The 14,472-nt window shown below is 45.4% G+C and overlaps 1 protein-coding gene across 1 annotated transcript; it reads left to right on the top strand.

The window, feature by feature from the left end:
- The first annotated feature begins 3,755 nt into the window (after positions 1-3,755).
- Positions 3,756-5,918, top strand: LOC148910227 (uncharacterized). The gene is made up of 2 exons (XM_089032096.1): positions 3,756-3,975; positions 4,335-5,918. The coding sequence occupies exon 2, from the start codon at positions 4,422-4,424 to the stop codon at positions 5,916-5,918; it is 1,497 nt and encodes a 498-aa protein (XP_088888222.1). The 5' UTR covers positions 3,756-3,975; positions 4,335-4,421.
- Positions 5,919-14,472: the final 8,554 nt, after the last annotated feature.

Raw genomic sequence — 14,472 nt, 5'->3', positions numbered from 1 at the left:
CCAGCGTCGGCTCTGTGTCCCAAACAATGGCTGTGGATGCTCTATACTCCACATTACATTGTGCCTTTACACTCTTCCATCATTCACGCTAGCACCCACCAAACTACATAGTCTTGTAGCCCGAGCTCCAAAGTGGTTGCTTTTTTTGATTTGGGGGCTGCAGCTAGTGTACCGGCTGAGAAATTAAGGATGTTCTTGGGGGAGTCCTTGCTAATTCAGCAATTTGCTCTTATAAGCAAATGTATGTGAACGCAAGAGGAACTTTGCCAATTCCCTTGGCGACGTCATTTCGTTTGGAAAACCGAATTGTCTTGACCGTTTTCGATAGGGGAATCATGTTCAACAGCAAATTTCCCGCTAAAATACGTCTTTCTAGTAGTTTTCACCTCCCCCGGGCCCTCCCCCCAGCGTCGGCTCTGTGTCCCAAACAATGGCTGTGGATGCTCTATACTCCACATTACATTGTGCCTTTACACTCTTCCATCATTCACGCTAGCACCCACCAAACTACATAGTCTTGTAGCCCGAGCTCCAAAGTGGTTGCTTTTTTTGATTTGGGGGCTGCAGCTAGTGTACCGGCTGAGAAATTAAGGATGTTCTTGGGGGAGTCCTTGCTAATTCAGCAATTTGCTCTTATAAGCAAATGTATGTGAACGCAAGAGGAACTTTGCCAATTCCCTTGGCGACGTCATTTCGTTTGGAAAACCGAATTGTCTTGACCGTTTTCGATAGGGGAATCATGTTCAACAGCAAATTTCCCGCTAAAATACGTCTTTCTAGTAGTTTTCACCTCCCCCGGGCCCTCCCCCCAGCGTCGGCTCTGTGTCCCAAACAATGGCTTTAGATGCTCTATACTCCACATTACATTGTGCCTTTACACTCTTCCATCATTCACGCTAGCACCCACCAAACTACATAGTCTTGTTGCCCGAGCTCCAAAGTGGTTGCTTTTTTTGATTTGGGGGCTGCAGCTAGTGTACCGGCTGAGAAATTAAGGATGTTCTTGGGGGAGTCCTTGCTAATTCAGCAATTTGCTCTTATAAGCAAATGTATGTGAACGCAAGAGGAACTTTGCCAATTCCCTTGGCGACGTCATTTCGTTTGGAAAACCGAATTGTCTTGACCGTTTTCGATAGGGGAATCATGTTCAACAGCAAATTTCCCGCTAAAATACGTCTTTCTAGTAGTTTTCACCTCCCCCGGGCCCTCCCCCCAGCGTCGGCTCTGTGTCCCAAACAATGGCTGTGGATGCTCTATACTCCACATTACATTGTGCCTTTACACTCTTCCATCATTCACGCTAGCACCCACCAAACTACATAGTCTTGTAGCCCGAGCTCCAAAGTGGTTGCTTTTTTTGATTTGGGGGCTGCAGCTAGTGTACCGGCTGAGAAATTAAGGATGTTCTTGGGGGAGTCCTTGCTAATTCAGCAATTTGCTCTTATAAGCAAATGTATGTGAACGCAAGAGGAACTTTGCCAATTCCCTTGGCGACGTCATTTCGTTTGGAAAACCGAATTGTCTTGACCGTTTTGGATAGGGGAATCATGTTCAACAGCAAATTTCCCGCTAAAATACGTCTTTCTAGTAGTTTTCACCTCCCCCGGGCCCTCCCCCCAGCTTCGGCTCTGTGTCCCAAACAATGGCTGTGGATGCTCTATACTCCACATTACATTGTGCCTTTACACTCTTCCATCATTCACGCTAGCACCCACCAAACTACATAGTCTTGTAGCCCGAGCTCCAAAGTGGTTGCTTTTTTTGATTTGGGGGCTGCAGCTAGTGTACCGGCTGAGAAATTAAGGATGTTCTTGGGGGAGTCCTTGCTAATTCAGCAATTTGCTCTTATAAGCAAATGTATGTGAACGCAAGAGGAACTTTGCCAATTCCCTTGGCGACGTCATTTCGTTTGGAAAACCGAATTGTCTTGACCGTTTTCGATAGGGGAATCATGTTCAACCGCAAATTTCCCGCTAAAATACGTCTTTCTAGTAGTTTTCACCTCCCCCGGGCCCTCCCCCCAGCGTCGGCTCTGTGTCCCAAACAATGGCTGTGGATGCTCTATACTCCACATTACATTGTGCCTTTACACTCTTCCATCATTCACGCTAGCACCCACCAAACTACATAGTCTTGTTGCCCGAGCTCCAAAGTGGTTGCTTTTTTTGATTTGGGGGCTGCAGCTAGTGTACCGGCTGAGAAATTAAGGATGTTCTTGGGGGAGTCCTTGCTAATTCAGCAATTTGCTCTTATAAGCAAATGTATGTGAACGCAAGAGGAACTTTGCCAATTCTCTTGGCGACGTCATTTCGTTTGGAAAACCGAATTGTCTTGACCGTTTTCGATAGGGGAATCATGTTCAACAGCAAATTTCCCGCTAAAATACGTCTTTCTAGTAGTTTTCACCTCCCCCGGGCCCTCCCCCCAGCGTCGGCTCTGTGTCCCAAACAATGGCTGTGGATGCTCTATACTCCACATTACATTGTGCCTTTACACTCTTCCATCATTCACGCTAGCACCCACCAAACTACATAGTCTTGTAGCCCGAGCTCCAAAGTGGTTGCTTTTTTTGATTTGGGGGCTGCAGCTAGTGTACCGGCTGAGAAATTAAGGATGTTCTTGGGGGAGTCCTTGCTAATTCAGCAATTTGCTCGTATAAGCAAATGTATGTGAACGCAAGAGGAACTTTGCCAATTCCCTTGGCGACGTCATTTCGTTTGGAAAACCGAATTGTCTTGACCGTTTTCGATAGGGCAATCATGTTCAACAGCAAATTTCCCGCTAAAATACGTCTTTCTAGTAGTTTTCACCTCCCCCGGGCCCTCCCCCCAGCGTCGGCTCTGTGTCCCAAACAATGGCTGTAGATGCTAGTAGTATAGGGAATGGGGGTTCCAGCGCAATCTCAACACGGGGTAAGACCCGCGTCAAAAATCCACCTACGGAAACAACCCACTCCAAGTGTGGTTGGGGGCAACAGCGCAAATATGTTAGTCTATATATGGAGTGCGAAGATTGTAAAGAGTTTGTTTATGATTTCTGTGTAAAGTGCTTGAAACCCAAGTTTGTACCTACTAAACCAAATAAGTATATTTGTTGTGGTAAGAAAATGCAAATAGAAGACGACACGTCAGCACAGTGTTACGAGTGCGGTAAAAATATTCGTAATGCCGTGCCTTGTGCTACCAGGGAACAATATTATTCCAACGGAGGTCGTAAGAAGACGCCATACAAAAGAATAAAATACTTCAGGGACTGGATGAGTCATATCCAAGGTTATCGACCGATATATTTAGACAACGAAGTAAAGAAGAAAATCATAGACCATTTAGAAGAGCCAACCCCACAAAGTCTACGGAAAACGTTGAAAAAATTAAAGCTAGGGAAATATTACAAAGCTATTCCCTATCTTTTGTCTGAAATTACCGGTAAGTCTATTCCCGAGGTTTCTGATATGACAAAAGCCGAGTGGATGTTTTGTCGGCTGGATAAGGATATTCCTTATTATCCTGACGTAATTTACGAAATATTTTACAAAATTGACCCCAACCACCCCCTGTTAGGATGGATTCCGAGGCGACAATAACATATTACGCGTAATTCATACGATGAATTTATATTACGCGTAATAATTCGCCAAATAATTCATATTACGCGTAATAATTCGCCAAATAATTCATATTACGCGTAATAATTCACTGAATTCATATTACGCGTAATTTCTAGACTGACGTTCGATATGTAAATAGAATCCCGTCACGCTCTTTTCAAAGCAGATGTTTACTGAGCAAGCTTTCTTTGAAGCTCTTCTTTTGCCTCCTGGTAGATCTTTTTGCGAGATTCCTCGGAAAGATCTTTTACGACTGTTTTTTTATTCCTTATGTCCGACTTTAATTTCTCGTACTTTTCCTCTTCGGCTAAGATAAGCGAGAATTCTACGTCGTCTATCTTTCTGTCACGCAAAGCCTTTGAGACAAGGTCAGTGATAGTATTTACTTTAGCCCTTGACAGAGCTATTGTCGTGTCATGCTTGGATATTTTGCTTGACAACTGTTTCATAATACCCGTAGCAACAGCCGAAATGATACCACAAGCTGCCCCAACGCCGGCCAAAGGAACTCCAACGATTATTCCCGGCCCAGTAAGCGAAGTAGCAACGCCAGAGCCCGTTAACACAACAGATATGGATCCTGAAGTTATTGCGATTTTATGTAGCGTACTCCGGGCTCTGACGTATTTCTTCCTAACTTTTTCGTAGTGTTTTGTCTGCCCTTCCAAGTAAGCCAAGATTAAGTTCGCTTTGTTGAGCCTAAAGTTTTCAGCGTTTAATTCGTTAGGACCTGTATCCTTAGTGGTAGCGTGATAATTGGGAACATCTGGGTACAACTGAGGTGCTGATGGTATAACATCCATTATATATACTAATGTACGACGCTTTTGGGAATGATATTGAGGAGCAGCCACATCATGACAACCGGGATTACTGGAATTGGAGAGCATTTAGGAAGATGTTTCCACATGCAGACCCTAGTAAGTTCGAAAGAAGACCCGATGGGATTTACTTTAACGGCTCCAGGATGTACAGCAATGCAGACTTGGAACATTCAAAGCTGGAGCAAGTAGGTGATCAGGTGCAGCGATTGACGATTGTACGCCCCGTTCATAAAGAAAGGCCACCAAAACCCGAGCATAAAGCACCTAATTTTCCTAGAAACTTATTGTTAACCACGGAAGATTACCCATTTTACGATGCTGAAGGTGGTGTAAACAACTTCGAAAAGCTGGTAACGCACCTGAAGATTTCAGTGGGTAAACAATCATTTAACGTAATACTAAGAAATATCTATAAGAATACGATGTTGAAGCATACGTCGGGTAAAGAGGCCAGGGAATGGTTAGCAGGGCCCAATATGCGGTATTGGCCGCAGCAGTTAGACTTTGCTATTTGGGCTGCCACTAAAGGTTGTGGTGTTGCCGCGGACATGTTTCACATTCCAATTATGCAGTTTCACGTTGCCTTTACGGTAAGGAGGTTGTTGAAGGAGCTTAACGTACCCCTACCGGGAGATAAGGCATTTAATCCAATGAATAACCGATATGACGCCGCAGCCCTGGAAAGGTTAATTAATGAGTTCAAACCACAGCAAAAAGACTTTCGTTATAAGGAGGGTAAGACGCATGGGCTGGGTATAGTTTACGTTTGGGGTGCCAATGGTGAGAAGCCGGCTGACTACGGACATCAGGAATACCCAAGTAATGAGTTAGAGTTCGGTGATATGGGCGGCGATAAGGGTAATAATTCATTAATTACTAGAATTCAAACAAACTACCCCGGCACTTGGGATCCGTTCGTGTTAATGAAAGGAAAAGGTTTAAGGAACCTAGCCAGGATTAACCGTAGCATTGAAGCATTCGTGTACTGCATCCTGGGAGCGCAGGTAAATACCCGCAACCCCATTGTTGGATCCCAAGGCGCTTCACAGGAAACGCAACAAGAATTCCTAACTTTATTTGAGTCTGCAATAATAGAGAACAACATATCCAAGTCGGTGCAGAGATATCAATTAGCGGTGCAGCAGTCTAAAGTGCGACTGGATTACGCTTTGTCGCCTGGTTGTTGGTTAATGCCAAGTAATTTAGTTATTAACACCAATTCCGTTGTGGGTTATAACAACAAGCTGCAGCGAGCTACTAAGGATATGAAGTTTGGGGTGAACGACGTGAACTCTGACACTCTTAGGAACATTCCTCACTTCGTAGAGAAGCCAAAAAAGTCACACGAAGCGAAGCTACCCGTAGTTAAGAAACCATCGAAGAAGGCCCATGTTATGCCTACGATACCCGAGGAATACGACCATAACTTACTAAAAGCCGGCTTAGCAGCCGCGGGTGTTGGTCTGAGTTATTATATATGGCGATGAACAACCCCTACGTCGCTGGAGTAGATTGTGTCTATACGACTTACACAGGTGAGAAAAAATACACCCAAGCATCTTGGGTTGATGTCACGGGCATGTCCGTGAATTTGAACTACTCGGGAAAGAAGTTGATATTATGCAGTCTTTCTTTGGGGGCCGTTAGTAATGCAAACATAGGATTTCGTTTCTGCGACGACAATGGAGTATTGCAACCCATGCGCGCGAAGACGAACAACAGAGAGCCCACGCATTTCTCAGTAGAGCCGCCAACGAATAGCGCCGAGAATCTTTCCGTTTGGACTTTTCACCTAGTTGCCGACTGCCATGGGAAAGTGAAGCTGCAAATGCGCGTAGATGACACCGGGAGCGTTTGCATAAATAGCATAGAAAATCAAAGGGATACTGTTTATAACCACATGACCATCAGCACTTTGACGGTAATGAGCCTCTAGAAGGGAACTTGTTCCCTGTAATATATGAATCCATACGTGAGGGAAACGCGCTATCCCCACCGCTTAGATGAAGAAGGATATGACAACGGCGCTTGGCATGACGTTGGACTGTGGGTTGAAGTTGGGGGCACTGCATTGGTCATTTGCACTATTAGCATTAATGCAAATACGCATGCGAATGTGGGGTTTAGGCTTATCGATGAGAATAATAAGCCCCTGCCTCCTTATCGAACTTCAACGAACACCAGGAAAGTTACCCATTTTTCGATGGAGCCCTACACTAGGTCCACTGAAGACCTAACGCCAGTAACTTTTCATATGCTAGCCAATTGTAAATATGCTAAGTTGCAAGTCACTTCTGATGACGGCAAGTTTGGAATAAATCGCGTAGGTCGCAGGCCCGCTAATGCAGTCTGGAGTCATAAGCCCATTTCTACCATGAGTGTGTTACCGTTGGTTCCAAATTACCAGGGCGGTGCTAATACCGTCTTTCATTATCCTCAAAGCAGGACACCGTCCGATGAGAAGATTAAGCCTTCATCTTCTTCAGGAGGACCACCCCAATAGCTACGACTAATATCCAAATGTTATTCCCTACAAACTTTAACAGTTCTCCGCCGGCCCTAAGTGCCAAGGAAACAACCGAACCCAGCAGCCCAGGAAGACCGGCTGCCATCTTTTTTCCTAAGTCCGTTAGTCCATTGCCTAATTTCTTTACGCCCGCGCCTGTAGCCTTAAGCGCGGATAGGATAACTCCTACTACGGTGCTAATAGCGACCGCAAACGCCAGCGGAACGCCATACTTCAAAAGGGCTCTTTTTACCTTTTCCTTGGTGGTAAGCCCCAGCTCTTTTTCCAGGTTTTCCTTTTGCGCTTGTAATTCCGCAAGGCGTATTTCAAGGGCCTCCACTTCCTTTTGAGCTGCCTCCCTTTCCTCTTCAGTACGAGTTTGGTCCTCGATTACTTCTTGCTGCCGCTCTATTTGCCCCTCCAGGTCTTCGATAGCCTGATCTCTTTGCCGGATTTGCTCCTCTTTAGTGTTGATTTCGGCAACCAACTGCCGCCGTTCCTCCAAAGAGCCGGATATGGTGATATGCAAGTTTTTAGCTTCTTCCTTGCTCATGTCTAGGTCTTGCAGGGCGAGCTCGAAAGCCTTTTGGGCTTGATCTCTTTCACGTAAGGCATTTTCTTTTTGTTCTCTCATTTCTGTTATTCTTTGGTTTTTATCGTTAAGTTCTCTCTTTTGAGCATCAAGGAGTAGTTGGTTTTGTCGCATGTATTCTGCTTCCCTTTCCTCCAACGTTTCTTGCAGCCCCTCAGCGCGTTTTTCTAACGCAACCCTTTCATTTATGTTTTCCAATCTTTCTAACATGCTTCTAGTGGCACGCTGGAAGCCTTTTAATCTTGCTACGTCACCCCTAACTTCGCCATTTTCGTCAAAGAGGGGCTGCGGTTTTGTCCAGCGGTCTTTATCAGGAAATCTCAGGTCTTGAACGCTTATGAGGACTTTGTTTCCGCGTTCTGTGAGCCTTACGTCGTCGGCCTCGAAGTGGGAATAGCGCTGCGTTAGCTCTTGCGTTGCCCACTCTACAGTTTCCCGCGCGGCTGCCTCAGGCTGCTCTATGTTTTGAAGCTCCAAGTACTCAGGGACGGGGCTGCCGTGGTTTTTTGATTGCCACATGCGATTCAAGGCGGCCTTGAAGCTTTTCCATCTATTACCATACTTGTTTTCTAGAGCCATGTCGTAGATTAGGGGGTCGGTTTCCGCGCCTTTAGTCCATGCGTCGTATTCTTCGTCGTTAATGTCGACTTGACCTTCTTCGGTAAGGGGATCAAAATCACCTTCTACTTCCATTATATATGATAAGCTCAAAGTTAAACCCCAACGTATTACCTAAGCAGGTTGGCGGACTGAAAGCAGAACGCACCTTTCACCGGGTTACATTCACGCCTTCTAGCGCTAAGCCAGGTGAGACGCTGTATGTAGGCGTGCCCCGCCTAACGGATAACCTAGTATTGGTTCCTGGTACCCTGGCTTTAAGGTTCGACCTAGCGGTGCAGTCAAGCCCCACAGATGAAAGGATTATCGTTAACAACCTTGGTCGCAACATCGTTTCTAAGATGCGCGTAAAGTTCGCCGGGGAATCCCTCTTAGACTTAAACAACTATGACCTGTACACCACCTACAAAGATCTGTGGCTGACTGCATTCGAAAGGGCACAAAAAATAGAGCAGGGTATCGGTAGCGCAATATTACGTAAGGTTAGGACTCCCACCAAGACACAACCTACCGATTCTGGCGACGCAACTGACGTGGCAGATGCAAAGGCCATCAAGACAGCCTATGGTACTAAATACGTAATACCATTGGACTTTGAGGCTATTACCAGCCACGGGGTTTATTATCCTAGACAGTTGAGTGAGTTGCAGTTTGAAGTGACCTTAGCCAACATGACTAACATCATTGGTGGGTTAAGCACTGCGTTGTCGGGAAGTATTCATCCATACGCCATTACCAACCTGGAATTGCAGTATGAAACCATACACTCCGAAGATCTAGCACGCAGCGCTGGTATGGAATACAGTGCTGGAAAGGCTTTCTTGTACGACCACGCGGTAATGTACAAAACCTTTAGTTTCCTGGATAAGACAGACGCGGTAATTACTCAGAGCATTAATTTACCACGTCGTAGTCTTACAGGGCTGATGTTGGTATTTATTAAGCCTTATGAAGCCGGTAAGCGCGACTCTGAAGCCTTTCATAACCCCGGCATCACCAACGTCGGGATTAGCATCAATGGAGTTCCAAATAAGGTGTATTCGCAGGGAATGAAGCCCGCAGACATCTACAGGGAAATAAAAAGTAAGTTTGGGGATCAAGTTGCACCCGGTGAGTTCTTTACCAATAAGTATGCACTGTGGATTGACATGCGAACCACCAACGACGAGGATTTACATGGGCAGGGATTGCGTCTGGTAAATACCCAGGACGGCATTACCCTGGAAATCAAGCGCGACTTAAACGCTAGCGCAGGCGACTCAGACAAGATCAACGCATACATCTTCGTGGTGTCTGACGCCCAGTTGAGCGTAGAAATGAATCAGCTAAAGAGCGTTGCCTACTAAAGTATAATGGAAGTTTCCAATCCCCACGTAAACAAGCTAGAAACAACTATTGTTACGGTGTCCATACCACACATTTCCGTGCTAACGACACCAGTAACGAACATCCTTAGTCAAAGTCAAACCACAGCGGTAAGTCAACCCACGACGGATTTCGATTTTTGTCATGTTAAGGTGTGGCTGCGTAACATAGAGCGACATATGCAGCACTTTTTTTCCCTTCGAACAAGAACAATGGGCAACCATAGAATTTCCCGGAGACCATTACGTTAAGCTGTATTTTACCAAAGGAGCAGTCGAAATGAAAAAGACGTACTGGCTGCAAATCAAACAAATTACCTTAATTCGTTTTTCGTAAAAAATATGGTATATATACGATGCTCCGCGTATTCGAAAACAACGAAACTAAACTGCAATGCATAGTGCAAGGCGATGAGCTGTACTTTAAAGCAAAGGAGGTAGCAAAGGCATTAGGTTATGCAGACACCAAAGATGCTATTAAAGTCCACGTGCGGGACAAGCATAAGAAGAGACTTAACGAGTTGGAGGTGAATCGCCTCCCTTCTGGTTCGCACCCCCAATCCCTGTATGTGACGGAGGCTGGTTTGTATCAATTGATATTCAGCTCCAAACTGCCAACGGCAGAGTCGTTCCAAGATTGGGTCTTTGAAGACGTTCTACCTACGTTAAGGAAGAAGGGGAAATACTCGTTGGATGGTCCAAATAAGTTGACCTTCAAGATCGAGGATGAGTTCGACTTACATAAGAAGGTCATCGATAAGATACGCCGGTTTTACCCTACGCTGATATTAGCACCTGGACTCGGGGAATTGCAAGATACCACCAGTAAAAGGATAAAGTGCTGGCAAAAGGGCTACCAGGCAGGTCAACCCGACATCCTAATTCTTAACTCCCATAAGAAATACAATGGGTTCTGTCTGGAACTGAAGACGCCAAAGGGTAACGGCGTATTGTCCGACAAACAAAAAGCGGTATTGACGCAATATGAAATGAATGGATACTTAACGATGGTAAGCAACGATTACGATCTGATCTGCAGGGAAATCGACCGTTACGTCGACGGCATTCGCATACCTTGCCCTTGGTGTGTTAAGGCTTTCAAATCGCATGAGAACTTACGAACGCACCAAAAGATATTTCATAGATATAATGATTCTTGAACAAACTCACTGGCGCGACTTGCTACATGGCATTTCATACGAAATAAAAAATTACGTCGTCTTCGAGGACATTAACCGTTTAAGGTTGGTCCTCTTAGACGGCAGCCAAGAGTACAGTTTATGGGCTCCCGACTGCGTACGGTACGTACTGCAAGGTGAAGAATATACACACCTGCGTACCTATGGTAAGGTTAACGGCCGATGGAAGTTTGACATCGAACGTCGCCCGGAAGCTAATCCATTATGTGATTGATTAGATATTGGTCTGCTTCGGCGGACCTCTTTTTTTCTGACATGAAATCAATCGATATCGTAATCAAGGCTCCCCCTATGAATGCTGCGATTTGAGGAATCATATATCTTTCTCATTTTTCCAAGCCTTTCGTATCGCCAGGTAATGGTCTAAAGGCTTGGGACCGTCATACAGGCAACACCAAATATGCTGACCGCTGCGTTGACAACCACATTTATCGCAGATGCCGTCCCAGTGTTCCCTATTCTCCCATTTTACTCCTTCGTAGTCGTCAAAGCATACGAAATCTTGGTCTATTTCCTTCTTACGTCGCGTGAGCGCCCGGCTGGTTTCAAGGGGGCAACAGCGCTCTGCTAAATCGCCGTGGGTTTCACAGACGACTTCTTCGAGGTGGTAACGCCGGCAGCGGTATTTATGCCAGTTCTCTTCAAAGAGAGGTTCATCGCATCGGTGGCAATGGTCTTTAAGGCAGACTCTATGCTCGCGGTGATATCGTAGGGCCTGTATGGCGGACAATTCCTTACCGCAGTCGCCGCAAACAGTGCTGATTGTCTTCTGACAGACTTTCTTGGAAAGGTGGTATTGTAATCGTTGCTTGGAGCTGAAAGATTTATTACATCGCATGCACTTCATTATATAGGTCTTATTTTTTATTGTTAAATTGTTAAGATACGGTAAGAGACAATTACATAGATCTCATTCTTTATTGTTATTTTGTTAAGATACGTAGGTTTTATTAGTATGATGAAAGACATAAACCATTCTTTGCAGCATTTAACGATAATGAAAAATAGACTATCCTTAATGTCATTTTTGCAGCATTTAACAAGATAACAATAATTATGAAGACCTAACCCTAGAGCATCCTGCAGGCCTTAACAAAATAACAATAAGAAATAAGGTCTATGCTAATTCCTTTGGTGGAAATCAGTAAGACCTTCTTTACGACCTTTTCATCGAGCATCTTCTAAAGTCCTTCGTGCTTTAGTATCCACCAAGCACCGATGCCCAACGAAATCTCCTTCGACGAATACCTTGTTACAATGACGACAGGCGTATTCTTTACGCGGCGTAGCGACTATACAGTCATCGGATGGTTCAGTAGGCTCCTTAGGAGGGAAAATGCAGTCGGTAGGTATTTCACACGTAATGCAGTCCATATATTGAAGGTCTTACAGCCAATCTAAGTGATGGTTTAACTCACTTTGGGTTTCGAATGCTTGTCCACACTCCATGCAAATGTAATCCATATATCTATGGGGGATATCGCATAAAGTCCTTAACGGACTCTCTAGTCCAGCCTATCATAGTCCAGAGCGCAGCAAGCCTCTCTGTGCGCTTCAGACTGCACATCTCATCATACAATTCCTGCACGCGCTCTTTTAACCGGTCTATCTCTTCCCTTTGCATTTCTATGGTGTCTCTTTTATCCTTTGCGTCGGCGATGATCTTTTGCACTGCTTCCACTGAATCCATCTATATATGGACCCAGATCACATACCTTGTAATGCTCTGATAGTAGGACCCACCGGCTGCGGAAAGACCCAGTTCGTGGTAGAGCAGCTATTAGGACCCTTTAGATACCGCTTCGACTACATAGTGCTGCTTTGTCCCACCTACGCGAATAACCGTACCTGGACGGGCATAGGAGTGAAAGACGACGACTTCTTTGTAGATATCTTAGACCCTAACGAGTTATCTGGACATCTTAAGTTCTGGCACAAACAATTCCCTAAGGATACGCAAACCCTCCTCATACTGGACGACATCGCCTGTGGGGACGACGTAAAAAGACGCACCTCCGAGTTGGTGAAGCTCGCCTTTAGCGGCAGGCATGACAATATCAGCATTTGGTTGCTCTCGCAGCAGCTTACCAGCGTCTCTAAACCCTTTAGGGAAAACATAGGCTCCCTGGTCGTATTTTATACTCCAAGTAAGTCTGACCTGGAAACCATCTTAAGCGACTACGGCGGTGAGATATCCAAGGAACAGTTACACGAATACATGCGGCATTTAAAGACGCACCAACATTCCAAGATGATCTTCTCTTTGAGGTTTCCGTATGACGTTAACATATATGGACATTGAGCAGCTCATAGATGAAGTCCCCACACAGTTAGATGAAAGTAACCTCAAGGAACAACTTAACATTCTTGTGTCTTCTGGGAAGTGTAAAGAAATGATAGGTAAGGAACTTACCCATGAGCAGGTTAATAAGCTGTCAGAAGAGGAAGTTAAGAAGTTCCATAAGAGGTACGAGGCCGCCCTTGCAAGTAAGACCACGGACGCCGTAGCAGACTCAGCCATTAAGCTGGCCACCAAGCTTCTCGGACTTGCGCTGCCCATAGACGACGTGGAGCAACTGCGGAAGGACATAAGCGAGGACTATGTCATCGCCCAAGAACTTAAGATAACCTGTGGGTGGTTGTCTTTGAAGTGCGGTAAGTTAATGGCAGTCGCCTCTGCGGCACTTCACGTAGCTCAGCACGTCGACTTGAAGGAGGTACTAGGTTCCTTTGGAACATCTTGGAAGGACTTCAAGAAGGACAGAGAAGTCGAAAAGGTCTTCCAGGCAGCACTTGCTGAGGTACCTGATCAAGTCACCTCAAGTACTTAGTCAAGTCGTTGTCAGGTCGCCTCAAGTACCTAGTCAAGTCGTTGTCAAGTCACCTCAAGTACTTAGTCAAGTCGTTGTCAAGTCGTCCGTAAGTCATTGTCAAGTCGTCATCAAGTTACTTGTCAAGTCCTTCAAGTCCCTTAATATAAGATGAGTGGCACCGAAGAACAACCACCCGTAGAAGATACCAAGATTACCAAGGCTAAATCTCCAGGCAGAGTCGCTGCCGGAAAGAAGCTCGCGGAGATGAATAAAAAGAACAAAGCAAAGAAAGAAGGAAAGGTGGAGGAAAAAGAAGAGGAATCCTTTTGGAATCCCGGCTACGTCATTGGCGCGTTAGGAGTCGCTATAGCAGCAGGCAGCCTTTACTTACAATGGCGGGCTACGAAGCCAAAAGTAGAACCACCAACATATCACGCACCTGTGGAACCGGCTGTTAGAAAAAGTAAGATCCCTGAAATGGAATAGATTTATCACCCGCGGCGACCTAGATTTTCCTTCTCGCTTTGTAATATAATGTCGACCGCGTTGTTGAAAACTGTTGAAGAAGCAGCTATTATTACTTCCATCGTTGCGGGTATTGGTTGGGTAGGTAAGAAAGTGCTCAAAGAAGACTTTACTGAAGACCCAAGCAAGAGCTTCGCTAACTTTGCTAAGATGACCGCTGCCGTAGGCGGGGCTATCATGCTAAAGGATTACCTACGAAAGGAAAAGTACCTGCCTACGGCGTAATATATAAATGGCTAGCTTAGTCGCAGGTGGAGTTATTGCAGCTTTAGCATTTACAGGGGCTAATTATGGTGGTAGATATCTGGATAAATTAGTTAGCGGTGATAGAAACGCAGAATCTAACGCCGAAAGGAAGAGGCACGACTTAGCGCTGGAGAAATATCAAAGGGACGTGGCGGCTTGGAATGAAAAAAGACAAGCT

This window comes from Actinia tenebrosa, unplaced genomic scaffold, assembly GCF_029948245.1.
Source record: "Actinia tenebrosa isolate PJP-AT-01 unplaced genomic scaffold, QUT_ActTen_1.0 PGA_scaffold17__23_contigs__length_9995812, whole genome shotgun sequence".
Taxonomy (NCBI): Eukaryota; Metazoa; Cnidaria; class Anthozoa; order Actiniaria; family Actiniidae; genus Actinia; species Actinia tenebrosa.
The sequence above is the reverse complement of the archived record's forward strand: the minus strand, read 5'-3'. Positions and strand labels throughout refer to the sequence as shown.

Bases quoted from the DNA above. Each gene is read 5' to 3' on its own strand.
- LOC148910227 (XM_089032096.1), top strand. From the start codon at position 4,422: ATGTACGACGCTTTTGGGAATGATATTGAGGAGCAGCCACATCATGAC.